Consider the following 26,987-nt stretch of genomic DNA (forward strand, 5'->3'; position numbering starts at 1 on the left):
ACTCAGTCCCAGCAAATTGTTCCAAGCAGCAATTTCATTCTAGCTTATCAAGTCTTTTCAATTTTTAGGTCACATCATTTTTTTGAACATCTGGAGGATCACAAATTCAAAGCCAGCCTCACCAACTTAGTGAGGCCCTAAGCAACATAGTGAGACCCTGTCTCAAAATAAAAAATAAAAAGGGCCAGGGATGCAGCCCACTAGTTAAGTACCATGGAATTCAATCAAAAAAAAAAAAGAGAGAGACAAAATGGAACAATAATGTATGTAGAATCAATAGCATTTCAAATGACATTGATGGTGTCTGTATGGACTAAAGCTTGTTACAGAACATTTGAGAGTACTCTGAGTGTTTAGGGGAAAAAATGTAGGCTGGGATTGCTAGAAAATAGTGAGATATGATGGTTCAGGTCTGTGTCATGAAACTCTCCCATCTCTCCACTCAGTCATTCTTTCAATAATGCTCAACACTTCATGTTCTAATTTAGTTTGCTCTGTGTGTATAGATCCTAGTGCCCAGAGGAAGTATGATTTATAGACAGCAAAATATGTGCTACATACCTTGTTCCATGACCCACATCACCTCACATGATATAAGTCACAGGGAAATTATTAAAAACTCTTGTACTGAGCAAAAGTATCTGTAATTATATAGGCCAAGCAAGTGGACCACCTATTTTTCTCAGGTGACGTAGCTGCCTGATTAAAATGGAGGTTAAGATTTGTTTGCTTGCTTCCAAAGAACTTACAGATAGTGTCCAGATTAAAAAAAAAAGTAAAATACGACCTAAAAATTCAGATCCTCCTGTTATCCTTGTACATCTCTTGGCTTCCTGGCTTCAATCTGCTTGTTAAATTCTTGCAAAATCGTGTAACTTCTCAAACATTTATTGTCATCTGTGCTACGAGATTATAAAGACTCAGAGGGCAGGGATGAGGGCTTAAATGTCTCTGGTTCTCCCATCATACCCAGGCCAGGGTCTCACAGCTGATATTTAGTAAATGTGACCTGATTGTCAGACTATAACTGAAGATGGTGCTGGCATTTCTCTCCTGCTCACATGGGGCGGTGCTTACTTTTTCTCACCAACCCTTCACATTACAGTCCATTGCATATCCAGGAAGCACTTGTGTCCCATCCTGACATTTAACCATGTTAAAACTATGTAAAAATGTAAAAACTATATTTTTATAATATTATTAAAATTTTTATGTCCATGAAAGGAATCCTATAGGTTTCTTAAGGAGTCTTAAGGAGTATGTCAACTGTACTACAATATGTAAGCCTTATTTGGATTCTGATTCAAAGCTGTGAAGACCAAATAAAACATTTATGAGATAGTTGGAAAATTGAACACTGTCTTTATAACTGATCAAGTAAAGGAATTATTGTCAATTGATTTTAGGTATGAAATAGTATTGTAGTTATGTTATTTTTTTAAAAAGAATCCTCATTTAAAATAAATTGATGAGGGGCTGGGGATGTGGCTCAAGCGGTAGCGCGCTCGCCTGGCGTGCGTGCGGCCCAGGTTCGATCCTCAGCACCACATACAAACAAAGATGTTGTGTCCGCCGAAAACTAAAAAATAAATATTAAAATTCTCTCTCTCTCTCTCTCTCTCTCTCTCTCTCTCTTTCTTAAAAAAAAATAAAGAAAAAAAAATAAAATAAATTGATGAATGTTTAGGGGAAAATTATGCTTTGGGATTTCCTTCAAATATTTGAAGAAGGGAAATAATATGAGAGAAGGGGAAATAAGTGTAGATAGAGATCAAACATATTGGCCACGGGTTGATAATGGATGTTCCTAAGGGAGTTCCTTAGACGTTTTTTTTTTTTAATCTACTTTTGCATGTGTTTCTAATTTTCCTGAATATGTAGTTAAACTTTTTTCTATGTCTGTAATTTTTCTTGACACTTGTCAATGTACAACTAGTCAACATGACTCTCTTACTTTCCCTCTTGGGGGACACATTAAAGAAACATCCTATTAGGTCAAGAAGACATTTGAGAACATGATGCTCCACACAGAGATTGCCAAAATAATCAGGAATAAGCCAAGACTGTACCTGAATATTTTCATGATCACTTGGGTGCAGCATAAAATAAACTTTTTGTAGTTTTTTCAGTTGATTTTTGCTACTAAATTTGAGCACTTCTGAAGTGATCAGTTCAGCAAATACGGTTTTAGGAAATCCCAAATTTCCTGTTCCTATTGCTGGAAATGCAATTGATTTTAAGGACAATTTCTCAGTGATCTTCAAACACTCTCTGATGATGTCTTCCATGATCTGAAAAGCACAAAGCACATCTTTATATATCTTGAGTTAGACCAAAAGGACGAGAATTTAGCACCTATGGCTGTGATCTCTATCTACTCCATTTTGCTTTCAACTGAGGTTAAGAGAAATCAGAAGAGGAAAGATAAAATACAGAAGAGGAAAAGGAAATGAGAATTAAGAGCTCTTCTACAACAATTCAAACTCAATTCACCATGAAGGAAAGAAGAAAAGCAACAACTCGTCTTATCCTTCACCGTCTTCCATCTCATGCCCTCACCTCACATAAAGTAGTATAATCTTCAGTCACCTTTTCCTGACCCCCACTAATTACTGAGCATAATAATCAATTTGTATTACTAACTAGTTCCCAGAACAAGTCAGCTATGGCTGAAAGAAATGGCCATAATGAAAAAACCTTCTACCAGAAAGTCACAATATTACAGAAAAGAAACAGACAGGGTCTACCTTAGAGCACACTGAAAGAAGAGTCCAAGGGGCTACCCTGGTCATAGGAAAAAAAAATATTCAGACTAATAGAAATGAGTTGATTGAATGGATAGTAAAAGGGAAAGGGGACACTCTCAAGGGAAAGAGTGGGTCCTCTCAGAGAGGAGAGGGACAATGTGCCTCTCCTAGAGCCGTGTCATAGAAATTTTTTTTTAATTTCTTACATACATGACAATAATGGAGTGCATTACATTCATAATTATCCATTCACAGCATGATTTTTCATAACTCTTATATAAGTATGTTCATGCCAAATTATGCCATTATACATGAGCTCTCTTATTTTTTTTGCATACAATTCTTAATACACCTTTATACCACAATTTGTCATATCTCTGTATATAAGGTATGTTGACACCAAATTCACATCTTCATACATGTATTTTGTATAATGATGACCCTCTCCTTCCACCATCCTAGCTATTCCCCTTCTCCCCCCCTTTCCCTCCCACCCCTATTCCCTATCTAGAGGTAATTTTCCTCCCATGCTCTCCCTCCCTACCCCACTTGCATTTGCAGGGAAATGGATGGCATTAGAGAAGATTATGCTATGCCAAGTTAGCCAATCCCAAAAAAATAAATGCCGAATGTGTCACAGAACATTTTAAAGCAGACCCTACCTTTCGTGAAGATGTGCTGTCACCTTTCCAGTGCGGAGCCACCACGTGAAGCACATGGTGGCAGTGCAGATTGCAACCACTGGTTTGGAGAACTGTGCCCACATTGACACTTACTCCTTGTCCAACTGCATTCAATTCCTCCTGGAGTTTCGGCCCAGCTTTTTCTAAGAGGGCCTGTGAAAGGGGCCCTGCATTGAGCCCAAGATTCGAGGGAACGGAGTTGACAATAACGTCGGTCTTAAAGACAAAACCAAAGATTCGTTTCAAATTCTTACAAAAGACATTCATCAGTGGTAAGTATGTGCGAACCCTGGGCTCAGTACAAGGGGGACAACTAAGATGGCTGAGGTTTTGAAGACTGAAATACCAACATAACACAGTGTTTTAAGATAGTTATTTAAGTAACACTCGAGGACAAAAGAGAGCTGTCAAAAAATAATATATAAATGCATAGTTCACTGAAGGGTATTCAGTGATGATGAACATGCCATGGGTGACATGGGACCTAGGAAATGGGAATAGTCACTCTGGGCAGAGAGCAACAGGGAATAGCATGAACTCACTCACAGTGGACTGTGAGCTGTGAGCAGATTCATTTGACCTGATGGAGGTCTTCTGCAGCAAAACGGGGTAAACCAGACGACATCTATTACACTGAGTTAGACAAAGAAGGCCCACCTCCATCCAAGCACCTGGACCCTCTGACAGACAGTGAGCGCCATGGAAGCTTTTCCACCTGAGCGTTGGTGCAAGCCGATTGATTCATCAGACTACTTTAGAGAGGCCAAGAAAACAGAGAAGGAAGGTGTCCTTCCCTGTGGGTCACGGAGAAGTAATGCAGCAGTTACTGGGGCAGCAGAAGCCACACATCTCTGGGAGAGAAAGAATGTCTTCATACTCAGTGTGACGGTGGCAAGAAACAGAGCTCATTCCCATTCCTGATCCATGGACAAAAGAACATTGTGCTTTTTTCGTTTTTGGTTTTTTTTTAATGGCAACAAAATTACTTTTGATTTTTGAAATAAGAAACAGTCAAGAACTTGAATAAATTCCAATCCTATTTCTACCAACCACTAACTGTGAGACTAAATGGATTACTTAACTCCTCTAAACCTTGATCCCTCGTCTGTGAAGGGAATGATCTAATTCTAGAAGCTACTTTATGGCACTGAATGAGAAAAATGCATGTCAAGTACTTAGCAAAATGCCTGGCACAAAGTAACATGCAATTGACATCTGTGATTCTTATAATTATTACTTAAGCTTATAATAAGCAGAAATATAATATCTTACAGTACACTATTGTAAACTAAAGCAAAAATTTTTTAAAGTAATAATTTTAACAGAGAAAACCTGGTTAACAGAAAAGAAGACATATTTGCAAATCAAACATCTGATAAGGGACCTGTATCCAAAATATATAAAGAATACTTAAAATTCAATAATAAAAAAGCAACCCAATTTAAAAGTGGGCAAAAGATCTAAACATTTCTTCAAAGAGATATACAAATGACCAAAAAGCACATAAGAAAAAGTTGAAAATCATTAGTCATTAAGGAAATGTAAATCTAAACCACAGTAAGATACTATTTTATATTCACCAATGGCTACAATAAAAATGATATAGCATGGGTTAGCAAAGATGTGGAGAAACTGGAATTCTCAACCCTGCTGATAGGAATATAAAATGGTACAACCACTTTGGGAAATAATCTAGTAGTTCCTCAAAGTCAAACATGGAATTGCTATGTGACCCAGTCATTCCACTCCTAGGTATGAACACAAAAGGAAAAAAATTATCCATACAAAAATTTGTAAATAAGTGTCCATAAGAACATGACACATAAAATAGTAGAAAGAATCCAAATGTTCACCCAGGGATGAATGGATAAACCAAATACATATCCATACAATGGAATATTATTCAGCCACAAAAGGAATGAAGTACTAATGCATGCTACTACAGGGAAAAACCCTTGAAAACATTCTGCTCAGTGAAAGAAGTCAGTCACTGAAAACCACAGATTATGTTTCCATTTATATGAAATTTTCAGAGTCATCGAATCTCTAGAAACAGAATGTAAATTAGTAGTTGCCTACAGCTAGAGAGTGGACTGAATGAATTGATGGAATGGGAAGGGCTCCCTAGGGACACAAGGTTTCTTTTTGGAGTGATAAGAATGTTCCAAAATTAGATTCTGGTTATAATTGCATACCTCTGTGAATATAATAAAGACTATTGACTTGTACACTTTGAATGGGTATGGTACATGAATTATCTCAATAAAGCTGTTTAAACAAAAAAGAGGATGACGGTTACAGCTCAGCAGTAAAGTGCATGCCTAGCATGTGTGAGGCACTGGGCTCGATCTTCAGCCCACATAAAAATAGAAAAATAAAACAAAGGTATTGTGTCCATCTACAACTTAAAATTTTTTTTAAAGTTAAAAAAGAGGGGGGCTGGGGTTGTGGCTCAGTAGAGCACTCGCCTAGCATGCACGAGGCACTGGGTTTGATCCTCAGCACCACATAAATGTAAAATAAGGATACTGTGTCCATCTAAAACTTAAGAATAAAAGTTTTTTAAAAAGTTAAAAAAGAGGGTGACTGATCATGACTATTAAATAATTTTCAACTTTTCTCAAGATAAGCTATAGGAATATGCTAAAACAGTAAATATATTCAGGATAAAGCAGTTTTAGTGTGTCATTTTTTAAATACCTTTATTCTACCTATTTATTTTTATGTGGTGCTGAGGACCGAACCCAGGGCCTTAAACATGTTAGGCAAGTGCTCTAGCACTGAGCTATAGCCCTAGCCCTAGTATCTCACCTTTTATTATATTATATTGGAGCCTGTTTGAATGGAAGCTTAGAGATATTTTTCTCTTGTAAAAAAAAAATCCAAAGCAAAACATTTGGTGGATTTATTAAATCTAGTTCATTTAATCTCATGTAAAGTATATCTAACGATGTGTTATTTAAAGATAATGAGAACAAGTGACACCCAGTGGTGATAATTTAGGACTTTGGTCTTGGTCTTTGAACAAAACATTCAGGCTTGGTTAAAATTTTCACTGTATTGTGATGCCTATTTTCGGTATATTCTTTTTAGATATTTTCTAGGTATTTTTTTTTAGGTATATTCTTTTAGTTTTTTTTTTTAGGTATTTTCATGTGTGTGTGTGTGTGTGCGTGTGTGTGTATAAATTTGCCTTTTAAAAAAAATTTTAAGTATATTTTTATATACATTTTATATTTTTTTAAATTTATTTTTATGTGGTGCTGAGGATTGAACCCAGGGCCTCACACATGTGAGATGAGCCCTCTACCACTGAGCCACAACTCCAACCCCATAAATTTGCCTTTTAAAAAGTGGAGACACAGGGCTGGGACTGGGCTCAGCAGTAGTGCACTTGCCTGGCATGTGTGAGGCACTAGGTTTGATTCTCAACACCACATACAAATAAAAAAATAAAGATCTATCAACAACTAAGAAAAAATATTTTTTAAAAAGTGGAGACACAAAAAACCTCAGAGCTGTCTGGTGGACATGAATCCCTCTGTCAGCCTTGGCTGCTTTCCTAGACCCCTCTGAAACCTGCAGAAAAAGGTTGGGGCTAATATTCACTGGAAGATACACCCATAGCCATGCTGGCCATTACAACACAAAGAAATGAAACTATTGCTTAGTAAAAAAAGGTACTGCCCTGCCCCCAGTGCTTCCACCACCTCCTCCATTCCTTGTCAGGAATTCCTTCCCCAGGACTCCCCTCACCCTCCCATCACCCTCCAATTAAAGAAATACAGCCTGGCACAGTAGGAGGCATCTAGATCCTGCTTCAGATGGCTGCTGTTCTGATTAGTTAGTGCCTATGTTGCAAAGATTATTAAATAGCTTGAAAATATATATATATTAGACCCCTATCCCCTCCACCCCCACAAACCCTCAACCTTCAAGAATTGTTCCTGCATGATACCTGGACCTTGTTCAGGCCCACTTACCCCCTCCTTTCTTACACAGGATCAACAAACTGATATTGGGTGCCCATGTCTGCTGATGTCAGACTCTTGCCCCAAGTTCACCTTTGCTAGGCTCCATTAGCAAAATTTCTGTCCTCTGCATCCCCCATGCTCTAACTGTTGTGGATCTGCTATCAGTACATTTGACAAGAAACTAATCTTAGCTTTACCAAACTATGAAAAGTGTAAAAGCAATGTAAATGAATCAAAAGTCATCTAAATGTATGATACCACTGATACAAAATAGAAAGACCTGACTCTCCCTCAAAGGGTGCTTTCCTGTTTTTTTTGTGTTTCTGTTTTTTACATTTTAGATTATTGTTTTGCTGACAGCCACCACTGTGGAGCACATTCAAGTGGTCACCTTTTCTGTGTAGTCAGGCCAGACTGCCATCAAAGACAAACCATGGCCACGCTGGATACTTTGCCTTTGACTGCCATAGCTTCCAATGCCTGTGTCCATCCCAGATGACTCCTCCCCTCTGCAGCTACTTCAGATGTCTCTATTCTGGTCCATGAGGAGCTCCTCTCCTCCCCACGACTAAACAGAAAGTGTGCAATTAGCCAGCAGGACCCTGGGTGCATATGGGAGCCCACTGTCTCTACCTACATAAGCAGTCCTCCCCTCAACCTTGTCAGATCAGTTTCTGTACCGCTTCCCCTTAGGCTGCAACATAAGTCTTAATAAGGCTTCTTTTGGATGGCTTTATCTTGCCTATCTGTGATTTATATCCCAAGTACAACAGGCTGAGTTGGTTATACCAAGATCTGGTTGAACATAAAAGGCTGCCAGGAAAAGTGGCCAGAAGCCAGAGCTGGTAATACTGAAGGCATTAAGAGTCTAGGAGCCAAGCAAGCTCCAGAATGCTGCTCTGGCTGCTAGGAGAGCTGTTAACACTGAGAGCTAAGAATTTGTGGCATACAAAGTTCAGTGCTGCTAACACCAAGGGAGCTTCACTTTGCCTATTCATGAATTCTAACTGAAGGGAGCCAAAGAACACCCAGATGATTGGTAACATTACTTTGGATTTTCACATTTACTGGAAACCTAGTGATCTGATCTCAATATACTAATTTAAGCTCTCAAAAATAACTGGCCAATCTCTTTCACTAAGTGATTTGGTAAGTAGCCTAATTATCTAAAGGAAACCTGATTCAAGGCAGAGATGGAGGGTGTAAGATTCTCTGTCTTGATTCTCCCCCTCAACCCTGGACTTTCTTTGGTCCTCAATGAGAAGGCCATACAATGAGAGCACCTTGGTGGTATGCCGTAAATTGGGACACTCACCTTAGCTTTCTGCACACCTTCTCTCATCACCCAGATCTTTAGGCCCTCCGGGGATATCAGACACAGCTTGTTCTCTGATATTTTAACAAGCTGGACTGCTGCTGGTGCACTGAGCAAGGAAGCTGTATCTGGCAGGGAAACTGTACCAAGTGGGGGGTCTTTAAATACAGTTTTCATGGCTTCAGCAAAGGCCTCAGTGGTCTTCTCAGATACGTCCATAAGGTAAATCTCTTTCAAGGTGCGCCCATCTGGCTTATATCGGAAGTTTTCTTTGATGGCTCGAACAATGGTCTCCACACACCGTTGTAAGGGAAAGCCAAAGATTCCAGAACTAATAGCTGGGAAGGCTATGGACTGGTACTTGTATTCCTCAGCTAAAAGGAGACTGTTTTCTACAGCTTTCCTTAGCAGGTGCACACACCACGGAGCGTCATCCTGCTTCCACCGGGGCCCCACTGCATGGATTACATGGCGGCAAGGGAGCTTTCCTGCTGTTGAGATTGCAACATTGCCAGGTAGGAGTCTGCCTTCTGTCTTCACTATGTGGTCACAAGCAGTCTGCAGCTCAGGGCCTGCGGCTTTTAAGAGAGCAGCAGCAAGGCCTCCGGAATGCTTGAGGTCCTCGTTTGCTGCATTCACCACCACATCAACAGGAAACTGAGCCAAGTCACCCTGTAGCACAATCAGTGTAACTCCAGGGACCACATCCCTCTGACACAAGCACTTCTGCCCATCAGGGATGCGTACCACCTTCTGTTCTTCTTCTTCTTGGAGTTCAATGAAACAACCAAACATCCGTCTGACCTCTCCTTTGTAATACCACGCTTTCTCCTGGAAGAACTGCCTGGCCCCTGGCTTATCAATACAGACGTTTTTAATGCAGACCAAATCCCGGACTTGCTTGACAATGTCCATGCCCTCCAGTACGTCCTTCTTGGAGCCAATTAATAAAATGCCTTTTTGTTTGTTCTCATGTTTGAAAACTACCTGCACATTTACCTTCCTTACCTTTGACCAAAATAATTGTTTTTCTGCCTTTAAATAGGCTCTAACCAAGGATGGCTCTACTTTAACTAATCTCTCTATTTTCATATGTTTTTCTAGGAAATCAAAAAGCAAGCTATGGATTTCATTTACTTCTTTCACACAGCCTACAATGATGACCTCAGCTGGAGTTCCTGAAGTTAACTCATTGACTACCGTAATACTTGCAGAGGAGATATGTTTCTTTTGTAAACTTTGAGCTATCCCTTTCCACTTTTTGCCATTAAGAACTTCTTTGTCCTCAACCTGAATGTGCTTATAATTTAAGGTATGGAGCATTTGTTTTTCAGCTTCTACCAGGACTTCCAAAGTAAAACTGGTTAAGAGAACAGTCGAACCCTCTAACTTGAAAACTGCAAGAATATTCTGTACTATAAAAAGAGATTTAGAAAATTCTTCACAATCTACCTGCTGCAAAAACTGAAAGATCTCAGGAGAGACCTGAATGTTTTTCTGGGTCATGCTGAACACCTTTTCCTGGATTTCACACTTGACTTTATACACATCTGCACAAGGCCCCTTCAAGAATAGGTTCTGAGTGGCTGTATCATAACAGATCTCCATCTCTCCACACTCCATGCGTAGACGCTGCAGGACACCACTGTGTTCCAAAAGAAAATTCCTTTCTGGAGAAATGGCCATTTTTTCCTTTAGACTTTGCTCTTCCTTTCTAATTTTCTCAGTGGTGCTTTCTATTAATTCCTTGATTTTCAGGCCAATGCTTTGGACATCTTCTGATTTTCCTGCCAAGGTTGCAGTCTCCTTAAGTGTATCAAATTCAATAAAAATCTTATCTTCTTCTAAGTCATTTTTTATGATGTCCCACACTACTGGATCCACTTTAAATGAAGTAACTTCATATTTAGACCTGATACCGGAGAGGGCTGTGGAAGCATCTTCCTGCCAGGCCTTGATTCTGGGTCTTCTTTGATTGACTAAAGTGGCTGCAGGTCTGATAGTAACTTTACTGTTGACGTGGGACCACGTTAGCTCACAGTGACAACGTCTCATTTCATTATTTATATCTTCAATTAAGTGATTCTTTTTCTGAAAGAACTTCCATAAGGGAAGATCCAGTGACTCTTGGAATGGTGCTGGAAGTTTAATCAGAGGCTTCTCCTTTCCATACAATGCTGTGCCCAAAGAGGTATAGTAGGGAAAGACAAACAGCGGCATCTTATTGAAGTTATGTTTCTTGGCCAAGATGGTGTCTAACACTTTAAAAGTAAAAATAAATAAATAAGAAAACAAATAAAAATAAGGTAATCCAAATGTGATATATTTCAAATGAAGACAAAACAAAACTTTTCTTTCTTTCTTTTTGCAGTGCTGGGGATTGAACCCCGAGCCTCGTGAATGCTAGGCGAGTACTCTACCACTGAGCTACATCCCAGCCCCTCTAAGTGAAGTTATCTTTACCTAAACATGTTGAAATTAATTTGAGAATTTATGTGGATGGCTAAAACACAGATCTCTTTTTTTAAATACAGTATTTTAAAAGTTCTAAGAATGATAGTCTTTTGTTTGTTTTTTAGTCTATATGGACTAAAGACTCATGAGAGAATTTCCTTTTATCTTTCAAAAATTTGACAGAGTTCGTCTCTGAGTTACTGGCTTCCTTTAGCTTCATATCTCAGGTGAACTGATGATTGATTCAATTTCCAAAAAAATATAAATGAATAAGTAAAATGCTTCAGAGTTTAAGTAACTGCTAAGATCTACTAAAATGGCCTGGGAAATACCAGATGTGGTAGTTAATAGATATTACCTTCTCTGTCACAAAATTCAATCAGAGCTGCACTCTCTTCAGGAAAACATTCAACATGGGCAACGCTTCCCCCTCCATTACGAGGATTTTCAAAGAAAAGTTGTAACTGGTAGTCATCAATACCAGGCGGTAAGTTTTCAACCCTGATTGTTTTTGTTGCTTCCAGAAGTCTTGGAGAGAGCCGAAGTTGTTGAATTGTATGGTGCCTGGTACAATCACCAACAAATGTCATGGCATCTACAATAGGAAAAAAAAATGTCAGAAGATTATTATGTTATATCTATCATATAGAAGAAGTTGGCTATTAGTTGAGATAAGGGGGAGAGCTAAGTCCTCCATTTGTAGACAAGATTTTAATAGCTACTGAAAATTTACATGCCTGCAACTCCCATCTCTGAACAATGATGCATTCATGAATGTCTTACCTGGTTTACTACTATTAAAATGTGTCCCTGCCTCCAGTCACTGCCATAGCCAACCTGATTGAGGCTTTCTCTATAATACCATCTCCTTGATTTACTCCTTTCTCAAGCCCTTCAATGGCTCCCCATTACCTGCAGGTATGAGTTCACTCTCTTTAGCTCAGCTAACAATGCCCTTAGCTATTTAACTCCCAACTAATTTCCAAGCATCACCTTTGGTTATTCTCTGCCATTCATTTTATTTTACATTCTTCTCTCCAAAATAGTCATTCTTTTTAACATTTTCCTTCTCTTTTGCCTTTGTATATATAATATCCTGTGTTTTTGGTTTTGCATTTTATAATGCTGGAGATTGAACCCAGGGTCCTATGCATGCTAGGCAAGTACTCTACCACTGAGTTATACCCCCAGCCCTTTTCTCCAATTTTTCCCCCTTTAAATCTTGATTGTATTCATCCTTCAAGACTCAGCCTAATTATCTCTTTCAAATTAGTAAGTATTCATAGTGGGCCCAAGATATGCCTAGCACCATTCTAGGATCTAAGGCTACAGAGATGACAAGTCCTTGCCAGTTCATCATCCAGGAGTTAGGTGGTCTTCAAAGCAAATAAATTGCCTGCAGTGGGATGAAATGAGGGAAGACTAATTCTGGGAATAAAACTTGATTTCCAGAGTAAGTGGTCTCTGTTCTGGTTTTGAAGGATGAAGAGGGAGGTCGACCAGATAGACATGTCAGGCAGAGGGAACAGCAGTAGCACAGAATAGCTTAGTGTATTTTGGACATGAGAGGTACTGTTGGAGTACAGGCTTTACGGGAGGAAGACCAAGCCATCTTGCTGGATTCCCTTTCCTCCCATTTCTCACAGCTCGTTGCCCACAGCTGAGAGATGGCTTTTCCTCTTGCACCTTCATGATTCATTTACATACTGGCTTCCTTCTTGCTCCCATACTGTGAGTTTCTCTTTGTGCCCACAGCACCTAGACCAGTATCCAGCACACAGTAGGTGCTACAGTTTGGACTTGGAATGTCCCCCAATAGCTTGGTGCTATTGAGAAGTAGTGGAAACTTTAAGAGGTGGGACTTTGGGCTGGAGCTGTGGCTCAATGGTACAGCACTTGCCTAGCATGTGTGAGGCCCTGGGTTCGATTCTCAGCACTGCATATAAATAAAGAAAGTCCATCAACATTAAAAAAAAATATTTTAAAAAAGAGAGATGGGACTTAGTGGAAGTCTTCTGGTCACTGAGGGGAAGGAGGAAGATAGTGGGACCCTGTCCCTTCCTCTTTCTCTATTGGCCAGGAGGTGAAAAGTTTGCCATGTGCTATCACACTATGTGCTGCCTCACTCTAGGCCCAAAAGCAACAGAGCCAACCAACCACAGGTTGAAACCTCCAAATATCTGAGCCCAAATCAACCTTTTCTCTCTCTCTCTCTCTCTCTCTCTCTCTCTCTCTCTCTCTCTCTCTTTTGTACCAGGGATTGAACTCAGGGGCACTCAACCCCTAAGCCACTTCCTCACCCCTATTTTGTATTTAATTTAGAAACAGGGTCTCCCTGAGTTGCTTAGTGCCTCGCTATTGCTGAGGCTGGCTTTGAACTCATGATCCTCCTGTCTCAGCCTCTCAAGCTTTTCTATTTATAAGCTGATGATCTCAGGTATTTGATACAGTAAAAGATGTGGTAGTTAATAGATATTACCTTCTCTGTCACAAAATTCAATCAGAGCTGCACTCTGAAAGGTAACATGGAAGGTATTCAAATTCTTTGATCAACGAACAAAAGCAAACCCAATTAGATTTTCCCTTGTAAAAAAATAATAATAAACTTGAAATAAATAACTCCTCTAGCTGGATATGGTCACACACTCAGATAATCCCAGTACTCAGGAGGCTGCAATAGGATGATCTCAAATTCCAGACCAGCCTGAACAACTTAGCAAGACTCTGTCTCAGAATAAAAATAAATGGGATGGGGATGTAGCTCGGTGGTAGAGCACTTGCCTAACATGCACAAGGTTCCAGGTTTAATCCCTAGTACTGCAAAGAAAAAGAAAAGAAAGAATAGCCTTTTTATTGAACCTTTACCAGATCTCAGGTACTACGTTAAATGCCTTTCAAACATTTTCTAATTTAGTCTTTAAAGAAATTTAGATAGGTGTTATTATCCCACTTTATAAACAAGTAAATTGAAGCATAAGGAAGATAGGATTCGGTTAGCCCTGTATAACTAGTTAAATGGCAGAGCTAGAATTTTGACTCCATGACCTATGCTCTTTTTTAATATTTTATTTATTTTTATACTGTACTAAGGACTGAACCCAGTGCTTCATATATGCTAGACAAGCACTCTGCCACTGAGCCATAACTCCAGCCCATGACCTGTGCTCTTAATTAATCATTCCATCATTATGTTCATGGGTTAATAAGGGCTTAGGACAGGAAAATTTCCTTGTTTTAGGTAGAGATATTTCTTCCTCCCGACCACGACTTTAAGGAGCTATCATTTTCCGTATCACATGTACTTATTTATTCCTGCATATGTGACCATGAAAGGACTAAGGAAAAACATGGCATCATGGTTTGGATATGAAACGTCCTTCAAAAGCTCCTGGGTTAATGCAGGAATGTTCAGAGGTGAAATGATTGGATTGTGAGAACTAGAACTTAATCAGTACATCCTAGTTTGAATAGACTAACTGGATGGTACCTGTAGGCAGGTGGGGTGTGGCTAGAAGAGGTGGGTCACTGGGGATGTGCCATGGAAGGGTTCATCTTCCCTGTGGCCCTTCTCCCCTCTCTCTCCACCCCACCAATCTCTCTCTTTACCTCCTGGCTACCATAACAGGGCAGTGTTGTTCTCTACACCCTTCCACCATGATGTCCTTCCACACCTTGGGCCCAGAGCAATGGAGTAGACCCATTATGGACTAAACCTCTGAAACCATGATGCAAAATAAACTTCTCCTCTAAGTTGTTCTTGTTGAGTATTTTGGTCCTTGTAACAAAAATTTGACTAACACATATGGTAAAACTGATAATGGAAGAGACTGTAGAGGTAGGCTACATGGGTTTAAATCCAGTTCTTCCATTTATAGCACCTTTGTAACTTTGTCTACCCTGTATACTGGGGGATAATAAGAGTAATCTCACAAAGTTGTTGAAAGGAAAAAAATCAATTAATACATGTAAAGAGTTTAGCATATTACCTAACTTACAGTAAGTACTATGTGAGTGTTTATTTCCTTCTAGCAAATTCAGTTTGGTAAGAGATTAAAAACAAACTTTTTTTAATGAGATAACACACGTAAAAATGCTTAGTATCCTTAGACTAGACTTCTATTTCTCTCTCTCTCTCTCTCTCTCTCTCTCTCTCTCGCTCTCTCTCTCTCTCTCTCCCCCCCTTCCCTGCCCCCCCCACACACATACACTCAGGAACCCAGACAAACATACAAGAATATTTAGTTTCAAAACCAATTTGCTTGTCTTAAAAAAAAAAAAAAAGCACCAGTATTTGGAGTCCTCTTTTACCAGATACTAGGAAGAGTCAAAATTTCAGAGAGATTCCATTAACTGGGTGTCCCAAATCCCCAAATGTGATACAAAAAAGGCTGATATAACTTGAGCTTACCTATGTGTCTTTTAAAGGTAACCACAGCGACGTCAAAATCGCGTATTATTTCCACCTGAAAATCATCACTGGTCAAGTCACTTATGTTCTCCACTAATAAGATTAACATCATGTCAGTCACATTTGCTGGGAGATTTTCAAATGCCACTAAAGAGGAAATGTTTTCACATTCTTTGGGGATAACTTCTATTTCTTCTGATGCACTATTGAGAGACAACTTTGTATCCAGTTCTTCTGACACATCTGATTTTAGGGAGACAAAAAGAAGTAAAACATATTACATTACCTACCATGGTCTTAGCAAAGTAAATTATCATAAGATAAATCCTCCCTGCCCCCATATCTTTAGCTAGCTCAACTAAAAACAGGTCCTGGATAGTTTTTTACTTTATTTAATTAAAAATAAAATGTAGGGGCTGGGGTTGTGGCTCAGTGGTAGAGTGCTCACCTAGCACGAGCAAGGCGCTGGGTTCGATCCTTAGCACCACATAAAAATAAATAAATAAAATAAAGGTATTGTGTCCCACTACAGGTAAAAAAATATATATTAAAAATAAATAAATAAATAAAATGTAGCATTTAACCATCCATTACTACTATCCAATAATAGCTCAGTAGTTTAAGTTCAATTTTATTTCACCTTTTTCTGCCTCATATTTATGAGGAACCTACCTCATCCTTCAGGTCATAGCACCTGATATATATTTCTATCATAGCACTATGTTATAGTTATTGAACTAAGCTTCCCCAAAGCAAACACATGTTTATTCACCCTAGTATTGCTGTCACACTGTATACTGAGGCCCAGTAAATGCTTGCTGAACCGGAGATCTACTTGGCTCACTAGAAGAAAACAAGAATACCTGACGATGCACATAAATTCATGCTAAATTAAAAAAAAAATAGCTTAAAATTGGGGCTGGGGAGGTGGCTCAAGCGGTAACACGCTCGCCTGGCATGCGTGGGGCACTGGGTTCGATCCTCAGCACCACATAAAAATAAAATAAAGATGTTGTGTCCACCGAAAACTGAAAAATAAATATATATAAAAAAGCTTAAAATTCAGTAATAACAACAACAAAAATAATAAATAAAAAACAAAAAAAATTCAACAACAACATAACTTAGCATTAAATGAGATAAGTATGACCAACCAGAATGAGCACTGGGCTAGGGTGAGGATCTATGCACTCCATCCCTGACTATAACTCTTCAGCCATGCAACCCTGGGCAAGTCTCTTAATTGTAAAATGAGAACGGTGGACCAAGTGAACTGAACATGAAAGAGTCTTCCTAGCAGTACAGTTTTATGGCCCCACAATTCTTAGAAGCTTCAGCACAAAGAAGCTCGGTTAACTGACAAGTAAAAAGCATCCAGAACATTTAAAGAATCCAAGAATTAGATAAAGGGACTGGACTGGCAGGGAAAGAAGAGGAAGCTGGGCAGGTCTTGAAGAGCCCAGAGAATCAGATACAGAAAGTCAGGCAGAGGGTGCTGAGAGCAACAGGAGCACAAGCAGAGTCCTGTGATTGCCTGAGGCCATTCAGAAAATGGTCTGAATGGCCAAGGGACCACGTGTGGCTCCAAAAGGAGCATTTTCAAGAGATGTGAGAAACAAGACAGGAGAGGTGGTCTAGATCCAGAATGTGATCTGGACTTGACCTTGCAGTGGATGATAAAAGTGAATCATGGAAGGTTTCTGTGAAAAGGACAAGAAGATATTTAGAAATAGTACAGGGGACTGTGTCAGCTATCAGGAAACAGGGTGTCAGAAACAGAGGGACACAGCTGCCAGCTCCTGCCATGTTGGATTTGTGACGAAATAAGATGGGCCTGTGGTGAGAGGATGGCTGAGGAAGACTCTTCAAAAAATAATAGGTCTCTCTGAACAAGAGATGTGGAAGGTCAAAGAGAAGACGTCTGAAGTTTCGAGTTGGTGAGGAACAAACTATATATTTTAAGAAAAATAAGGAAGTCAGAAAGGATATTGGTTTGGGAGGAAGCAGACATAGGTGGCTTCAGACATGCTGGGTCTGACTTCCCAGAAGGAAGGTCGGACAGAAGGTCTGAAGCTTAGAAGGGACCCATAGTTGAGATGCTGACTTGGAAGTCCCAGAATTTGTCAACCACAGGTGACCAGTATTTCTCTGTTCTTCTCTCTTCTCCAGGATCTTGCAGTTGCTGGTTTCCCACTTTCAGGCCCAGCCCAGCTGGATCTGAACACTGGCTCAGTATTCACATCCCATGGTTCTGCTATGTGACTTTCCCTGAGCTGTCAGCTCCTCAGCGGGTTAAAAACCACAAAGTTGGTTTTCAACTTTCTGCATTGACTTTCAGGCATGTGTAATGCATAGTGAGGCAGCGTCCTCTGAGATTTTAGATCTGCTAGATAACCTCTCCCTGAGATTTTGGATCTGTTAGATAACCACTCTCCACCCACGTTTCACTCAGTTCTGAAACCATCTACCCCATTCCAATCCATTTCAAGAGTCCTAGCCTTTTGGCTGTCATCAAAATTCAGTGTGGACCAACCATTCAACTCAGGACTTCTTCATGTCTCACAAGAGCCATTAAAAGATTTGATGAAGACCACCTGACTCCCTAGCTGGTAACTCCCCTTAGAGTCTGAGTCAGGTAAAAACAGGTTAGAAAATGGTTGCCACATTTCTAGGACAATAAAAAGTCCACTGGTGGAGAGAGGCTGGATGGCTCTTCCTGAGGATACACTTAGGATTTTAGGCAAATTTGAAACAGCACTAACCAATCAGTTAAGACAGAGGGAAGGTAAGATATATGAAACAACAAGAAACAAAAACTTGATTAAACTTTAGATCCAGGACTACAGTATGAGTATAAATACATAAATAAAAAGCCACTTCCTGGTCTAAAATTGAGCTTGAGAATCAGGCACTTAAGGCATCTTCCAAGAAAATGATAAGGATTTAAGAGGTCACAGTAATAAACATCAGAAGCTGATGAGTCGACTCCAGATCAGAAGGATGGAAAGCAGGAATTAATCTGAACACACACAAGATTCCTATCTCATAAGAATCTTAAGCTTCTTATCAAAAGCACACTTGAGCCAGGCTCAGTGGTACATGCCTGTAATCCCAGCCACTCAGGAGACTGAGGCAGAAGGATCTCAAGTTTGAGGCCAGACTCAAACTAAAACAATTTAAAAATGGCTGTGGTTGTGGCTCAGTGGGAAAGCACCCCTGTAATAATAGATGAATGGATTAAGAAAATGTGATATATATACACAATGGAGTTTTACTCAGCCAAAAGGAGAGCTAAAATAAAGAAGAATGAAATCATGGCATTTGAATGGAATTATTTGATGGAAATGAAGAATATCATGCTAAGTGAAATAAACCAGACTCAGAAAAGAAAGGGTCAAGTGTTTTCTCTCATATATGGAAGCTAGAACAAATAGGGAGAAAAAGGGGGTGGGGTCAGATATCATAAAAATATAGGGAAGATCTGTAGAATAGAAGGAGTTGGAAAGGAAGGGAGAGGGGACAGGGATGCGGAGGAAATGTGGACAGAATGAATTGAACAAAACCACATAATATGCTTATATAAATATACCACAGTGAATTCTATCAGTATATATATGTATAAAGTGTCAATCAAAAGTAAATAAATAAACCAGAGAAAGGAAGCTCAGTAGAACAGAGGAAAGAGAATATGGAGAGGCAGGAGGAGAGAGAAAGGAGGGGCACTGGAGACTGAAATGGAGTAAATCAAATCCAATGCATGTATGGTTTTGTCAAAATGAACCCAACAACTATGTGTAACTATAATGCAAAGAATGAAGAGGAGGAGGAAAAAGAGGAGGGAGAAGGAAGGAGGAGGAGNNGAGGAAGGAGGAAGAGGAGGAAGGAGGAGGAGGAAGGAGGAAGAGGAGGAAGGAGGAAGAGGAGGAAGGAGGAAGAGGAAGGAGGAAGAGGAGGAAGGAGGAGGAGGAAGGAACATCCCCTAAATGCTTTCTTTACTTAATAAAAGCAAAACTTCTTGGTGAATGTCAGAATTATATCAATTGAGACTTTACCTGGTTCTTTGACATCTTCTTTGCTCTTGTATTCCTGAAACCCAAACAATAAAGTATCATTAATGTATTACTAATAATTTCTTTACATTAGGAAAATGTCATGGAGGTGGGGCTGGGGTTGTGGCTCACTGGTAGAGTGCTCGCCTGGGCACGTATGAGGAACATAAAAATAAATAAATAAAACAAAGGTATTGTGTCTGTCTACAACTAAACAATTAGAAAAAGATGAATTTAAAAAAAGAAAGAAAGAAAGAAAGAAAATGTCATTGCATGCAGTGGTGCCCTTCTGTAATCCCAGACATTCAGAAGGCTAAGCAGGAGGATCACAAGTTGGAGACTAGCCCAGGCCATTTAGCGAGACCCTGTTTAAGGGAACAAAATGAAAAGGCTAGCAATGTAGTTTGGTGCTTGCCTAGCATGTGTGAGGCTCCTTTATTTGATCCTAGCACTGTAAAACAAATAAATAAATAAAAATAAATGTCTGGGCTAGGGTTGTGGCTTAAAGGTAGAGCACATGCCTAGTACGCATGAGGCACTGGGTTCGATCTCCAGCACCACATAAAACTAAATAATCAAAATACAGGCATTGTATCCATCTACAACTAAAAATTTTTAAAAATATCCATGGGAGCATCTTGGAGATGAATGGTAAACAGAAATGATAACAAAAAGCTCTGTTAGTGGAGCTCTTGAATGCATCTGGTGCCACATGTCATAGCAGATCCCCGTACTAGACACAATAATTATTGGGGGGAAAAAAGGTACAAATAGCAGAATACTCAATTCACACAGTATTTGGGATATGGAGTTGGGATATGGGGTAAGACCTAAATCAGGGAAACAGCTTATCTCATAATTGCTTTTCCCCATTTAGCATTTATTGAATGTTTACTATATAACAAGCACTGTGCCGTGTGCTTCGTAGAACTCATCTCAAGCCTCCCAATAATCTGACAATCTATTTGACAACTGAGGACACAGCATCTGTAGTATGATGTTTGGGAGACACTCAGATCCAAACTGTAGCACTAAATATTAAACAGTATGTTTAAAGATGAAATTCTAATCCACATCTGCTTGCTCAACTTTTATTCTTTTTACTACACATATTCATAGAACTCATCTTTATAGAACTCATCTCAACCCTCAAAATGTTGTTAAAAAAAATTAGCAAGTTTCCAGTCAAAAAGAAGCCAAGACAAAACAATCTAAAATTTTATATCTGAAACTGATATTAGGATAACCACTGAATCTTAATTTTCCAAAAGTGTCTAAAATCAACAGAGTGCTTCATCCTTCATTGTTTTATACCATGTTATCACCACCCTCACCTTCTCTGCATTTATGAGCTGTTCTCACTCCAGTTTGGTTGACACTTCTCATTCCTCTGTATTTTCTTCATTGAGATTCCCGTCCCACATACTTGGGAGGACCACCCACCCCAGATCCCTTTGAACAACTTCTCAGGTTTACTTACCTTTGTTGAAATTTTCCCCTCAGAGACTGGGGCTTCCTCTGAGGCTGTGGGTAACCGGACGGTTAACTTGAATGTTCCTTTTCCTGGCAATACTAACTCATGATCCTTTTTCTCCAGAACAGCTTGCCGAACTAAAGCAACCAAAAAAAAAAAAAAAGACAAGCAATCTTTATTTACATAATTATACCATCATCTCTATGAGTTCCATCATCAGTCAATAGCTTTGCCAGTTTCTCAAGAGAGACTATATGTAGTAAAAAAGAATAAAAGTTGAGCAAGCAGATGTGGATTCGAATTTCATCTTTAAACACACTGTTTAATATTTAGTGCTATGGTTTGGATCTGAGGGTCTCCCAAGAGCGCATGTATTAAAGGCTTAGTTGCCAGCCCATGATGTTAACAGGAAATGGTAGAACTAACATCACACTAAATGGAGAAAAACTGAAAGCATTTCCTCTAAACCCAGGAACAAGACAAATGCCCACTCGCACCACTCCTTTTCAACATAGGCCCTGGAATTCTAGTCGGAACAATCAGGCAAGAGAAGGAAATTAAAGGGCTACACATAGGAAAACAGCTCAAATTATCTCTGTTTGCTGACATGATCCTGTGTTTAGAAGACCCAAAAAACTCCATCAGAAGACTTCTAGAACTGATTAACAAATTTACTGAAGTACCAAGATACAAAATTAACATACATAAATCAATTGCTTTTCTATACTACAATAATGAATCTACTGAAAAAGAAATAAAGCAATCCCCTTCACAATAACCTTAAAAATATATAAAATATTTAGGAATTAATCTAATGAAGGAAATGAAAGACCTCTACAATGAAAACTATAGAACACTGAAGAAAGAATCTGAAGAAAACCTCAGAAGATGGAAAGCTCTTCCATGTTCTTGGATGGGCAGAATTAATATTGTTAAAATGGCCATACTACCAAAAATGTTATACAGATTCAATGCACTGCCCATCAAAATGCCAATGACATTCTTCACAGAACTAGGAAAAGGAGTTCTAAAATTCATTTGGAAAAACAAGAGACCCAGAAGAGCCAAGGTAATCCTGAACAAAAAGAGTGATTCTGGAGGCATCCTAAACTGGACCTCAAATTACAGTCAGAGCTACAGTAACAAAAACAGCATGGTACTGACACCAAATAGACATGAAAAGCAATAAAATAGAATAGAATACAAAGATATAAATCCACATATATATACTTATCTAGACAAAAGGATCCAAAAACATGTTGGAGAAAAGATGGCCTAATTAATAAATGGTGCTGGGAAACTGGAAATCCATATGTAGAAGAATGAAACTATGGGCTGGGGTTGTGGCTCAGTGGCAGAGTGCTTGCCTAGCAAGTGTGAGACACTAGGTTTGAGTCTCAGTATTCCATATAAATAAAGGTTCATCAACAACTAAAATATACGTGTGTGTGTGTGTGTGTGTGTGTATACACTAGATTCCTATCTCACACACAAGTCAACTCAAATAGAATCAAAGGCCTAAGAATAAGACCAGAAACTATGCAACTCTAGAAAAAAAATGTAGGCCAACATGTCAGCACAGGAACTAACTTCCTTAATAAGACTCCTAAAGTGTAAGAAATAAAACCAAGAATCATTAAGTGGGATGCCATCAAATTAATAAGTGTCTACACAGCAAAGGAAACAATTAAGACATGAAGAGAGAGCCTAGAGAATGGGAGAAGATCTTTGCCACATGTTCCTCAGATAGGGTATTAATATCTGGAATATAAAAAGAACTCAAAACACCACCAAATTAAAAAAAAAAAAACCCAAACAACCCAATTATTAATTGGGCAAAAGAGCTAAACAGATACTTCTCAAAAGAGGAAACACAAATGGTCAACAAATACATGAAAAAAATGTTTAACATTTCTAGCAATTAGGGAAATGCAAATCAAAACTACATTGAGGGCCGGGCGTGGTGGTTCACACCTATAATCTCAGCAGCTCGGGAGGCTGAGGCAGGAAGATCAAAGCCCGCCTTAGCAGTTTATCGAGAACTTGTCTTTAAACAAAACACAAAAAAGGGCTGGGAATGTGGCTCAGTAGTTAAGAACCCCAGCTTCAATCCCCAGTACAAAAAAAAAAAAAAAAAACCTAGTAGGAAGAGGGAGCGTGGGAGGAATAGACTAACTCTAGATAGAGCAGAGGGGTTGGAGGGAAAGGGAGGGGGCAGGAGATTAGCAATGATGGTGGAATGTGATGATCATTATTATCCAAAGTACATGAATAAAGACACAAATTGGTATGAATAAACTTTATAAACAACCAGAGATATGAAAAATTGTGCTCTATATGTATAATAAGAATTGTAATGCATTCCACTGTCATATATAAATCTAAAAAAAAAACTACATTGAGGGGCTAGGATTGTAGCTCAGGAGTGGTAGAGCACTTGCCTAGCACATGGAAGGCACTGGGCTTCATCCCCAGCACCACATAAAAATAAATAAATAAACGTATTGTGTCCATCTACAACTAAAAATATTTAAAACTAAAAACTACACTGAGATTTCATCTCATTTCAGTCAGCGTGGCATTTATTAAAAATACAAATAATAATACGTGTTGGTGAGGATGTGGGAGAAAAAGTACATTCATACATTGTTGGTGGAACTGCAAGTTAGTGTAACCACTCTGGAAAGCAGTATGGAGATTTCTCAAAAAACTAGGAATGGAACCACCATTTGACCCTGTTTTTCCCACTTCTGGGTATGTTGATCCCAAACATCTAAAATCAGCATACTACAGGCAAAAAGCCACATCAATATTTATAGCAGCATAATTCACAATAATCAACCTAGATGCCCTTCAACTAGGCACATGGATAAGTAAAGAAAATGTGATATATATACAAAATGGAGTATTACTCAAGTCATAAAGAAGAATGAAATTATGGCATTTTCTGGTAAATGGATGGAAATGGAGACTATAAGGCTAAGTGAAATAAGCCAGACCCAAAAAGTCAAAGGTCAAATGTTTTCTCTGATATTCAGAAGCTAATACAAAATAAAGGGGGGGAGAGGGGGGAAGGGGGGGGAAGAGAGAGAAGAGGGGGGAGAAAGAAACGGATGGAAAGGAAAAAGAGGGGCAGAAATTCCATCAAAATAGATCAGTGGAATACAGGAAAAGGATTGAGGGGTAAGGAGGAAGAACAGAATAAGGGGAAACAGTGGAATGAATCTGACCTAACTTTCCTATGTACATATAGAAAAAAACATACTGAATCCATCACTATATATATATCCACTAGCCACTAATTAAAAAAAAAAAACTATAAGTTAAAACTAAATAAATAAATAAAAATTTAAAAAGAAGTAAGGACTGTTGCAAGGAAGTTTGGTCACTGAGGTCATTCCCTTGAAGGGGATATTGGGACACACATACCCCAACCCCTTTCTCTCTCTCTTTTTTTCACTTTCAGCCATGAGGTAAGGGCTTCCTCTGCCAAGCACTCTGACCATGATGTATGGCCTTACCATGGCCCAAAAGCAACAGGCCAACTAACCATGAACTAAGACCTGCAAAATTATGAGTCAGAACAAACCTTCCTTTTTTTAAATTGATTACCTCAGGTATTTTGTCACAGTAATGAAAAGCTGACTACACATTTAGCATGTTTTTTAAAAGACTTACTTACAAAGCCTTTCTTCTTACTTACAAATGAGGTTAATAAAGAGTATTTTGTACCAGTGTTGTGTGGATTAAATGGAAGAAAAATTATAAAGAACTTAATATGAGTACCTTACACCCAGTAGGCACTCAAAAAGGTAGCAATAATCATTCTACACAGGAATGTACTAATTAAAGGATTCCACATGGAGAACCAGGGCAGACTGAGTGCTGGAACATGGCATGATGAAAGTTCCATTTTTAGAAGGTGACTCAGGTGGCATGAGGAGAATGACCAGGAGCCCAGTTAGAAAACCATTTCGACCAATTCCTTAGCGGGTAATGATAAGGGTCTTACATCTGATAGTAAAGGGAGTAGACAAAAAGGGATAGGAGAGCCAGGCACAGTCACACACACCTCTAATCCCAGCTATTTGGAAGGCTGAGGCACAAGTTCAAGGCCAGCCTGGGCAAATTAGTGAGACTCTGTCTCAAAAGAAAATAAAAAGGGGCCTGGGGTTGTGGCTCAGTGGTACAGTACTTGCCCCACAAGTGTGAGGTACTGCGTGGGATCCTCAGCACCTTATAAAAAAAATACATAAATAAAAGGAAATAAAAAGGGCTGGGAGTATAATTCAGTGGTACAGTGCTTGTCTAGAATGTATGAGACCCTGGGTCTCACCCCCAATAAATACCACAAAGAAGGAGGAGGAGGAGGAGGAGGAGAAATGGGAGAGATTTTTCAAAAACAAACAAAAAGAAGTAGCACCTCAGACAGCTGGCTACAGCAAACAAACTGAACAGTGGACACAAAGTCCAAAGGCCTGGGTTAGACTCCCAGCCCTGCTATGAACTAGCTGAGTGACTGGAAGGAAATACCTTCTGTGCAGCCTTACCCACTTAGAGTGTTGCCTCCGAACGTTTTCTGAAACTCTCTTAAGAGCCATGCTTGGGCTGGGGCTGGGGCTGAGTAGCAGAGCACTCCTCTAACATGTATGAGGCACTGGGTTCCATCCTCCACACCACATAAAGATAAATAAATAAAGGCACTGTGTCTATCTACAACTAAAAAATATTGAGAGAGAGAGAGAGAGAGAGAGAAAGGAGATGCTTATGTGAGTTGCACTTATCAGGAGCATCCAGAGAGAGATGACAGGAAACTTAGGAAAATCAGTGTCTCCTACCAAGGAGAACAGGGAAGGAGTGAGTTTCAAGAAGGAGGCATGGTCAACATGGGCAGAGGGTGCAAAGAGGTCAGGAAGAAAAGGACCTTACAGTTCAGGGCTGCAGCTGGGTGGCCATGCCCTGCTCTGATGTGGTTGGCCTGATGGGGTCAGAATATTTCATAAAAAGGAGCTCGATGGCTTTCCCACTCCAAACAGCCATGAAGGGGGTGGGCCAAGTAGGGCCTCACCTGGATGTCCACTCAGAAACAGGCCTCCAAAAACCTGGGAAGAAACACCAGACTCCAACTCCACTCTTCACATGGACCCCTAAAGGGCTGGACTAAGCTGGAGTGAGGACTGAGGACTGGATGTGACCCCTGAAGTCCAAGACCAGGCTATTATCTAGCATCATGCACTCTGTGTGGCATTACTATTACGATTTCCTAGATGTTAAGGAAATCCTGTTCAGGCACCTCCTGTGCCAGCCTCTTCTCAGGTTGTGTGCAATATGTATAAAGGATTTCAGGAAAGCAATAGTGGTCACATCAGTATGTGATCCCCAACAAGGACAGGGGGAACTGGGGGAAAAAAGAACAGACACTCTCATGTCCAGACTCTATTACCCATGTGGACAGTCTTCCTCCTGCCCCAACCTCAACTCACTTATGTTTAATTTTATTTAAGAAGATGAGCTCTCTTATCCCAAGGTATCTGAATAATCAGGAGTCAAATTATGACCACAAAGTATGATAAAATGTCCACATTTTATCATTAACTGGGTGTGATGGCATACACCTGTAATACCAGCTGAGGCAGGAGGATAGCAAGTTTGAGGTCAGCCTGGGCAACTTAGCAAGACCCTGTCTCAAAATAAAATTAAAAGGGCTTGGGCTGGGGTTGTGGCTCAGTGGTAGAGCTCTTGCCTAGCATGTGTGAGGCACTGGGTTCGATTCTCAGCACCATATATAAACAAATCAATAAAAAAAAATGTTCCTCAATAACTAGTAAAAAATTTTTTAAAAAAGGCTTTGGTGTGGTTCAGTGGTAGAGCATACCTGGATTC

At 39.5% G+C, this 26,987-nt stretch overlaps 1 protein-coding gene across 1 annotated transcript in view; it reads right to left on the reverse strand.

Annotated features, from left to right (window-relative positions):
• Positions 1-26,987, reverse strand: part of LOC107143242 (protein mono-ADP-ribosyltransferase PARP14-like) — a 49,978-nt gene that overhangs the window by 20,589 nt on the left and 2,402 nt on the right. The window contains exons 2-8 of the mRNA XM_015486866.2: positions 21,111-21,241; positions 19,634-19,667; positions 15,582-15,824; positions 11,532-11,768; positions 8,720-10,980; positions 3,410-3,646; positions 2,070-2,291 (exon numbers count right to left, since the gene is read on the reverse strand). Coding sequence (XP_015342352.1) covers positions 2,070-2,291; positions 3,410-3,646; positions 8,720-10,980; positions 11,532-11,768; positions 15,582-15,824; positions 19,634-19,667; positions 21,111-21,241 — 3,365 coding nt within the window. The remainder of the gene's footprint in view (positions 1-2,069; positions 2,292-3,409; positions 3,647-8,719; positions 10,981-11,531; positions 11,769-15,581; positions 15,825-19,633; positions 19,668-21,110; positions 21,242-26,987) is intronic.

Source organism: Marmota marmota, unplaced genomic scaffold (genome assembly GCF_001458135.2).
Source record: "Marmota marmota marmota unplaced genomic scaffold, marMar, whole genome shotgun sequence".
In the NCBI taxonomy this organism is placed as follows: domain Eukaryota; kingdom Metazoa; phylum Chordata; class Mammalia; order Rodentia; family Sciuridae; genus Marmota; species Marmota marmota.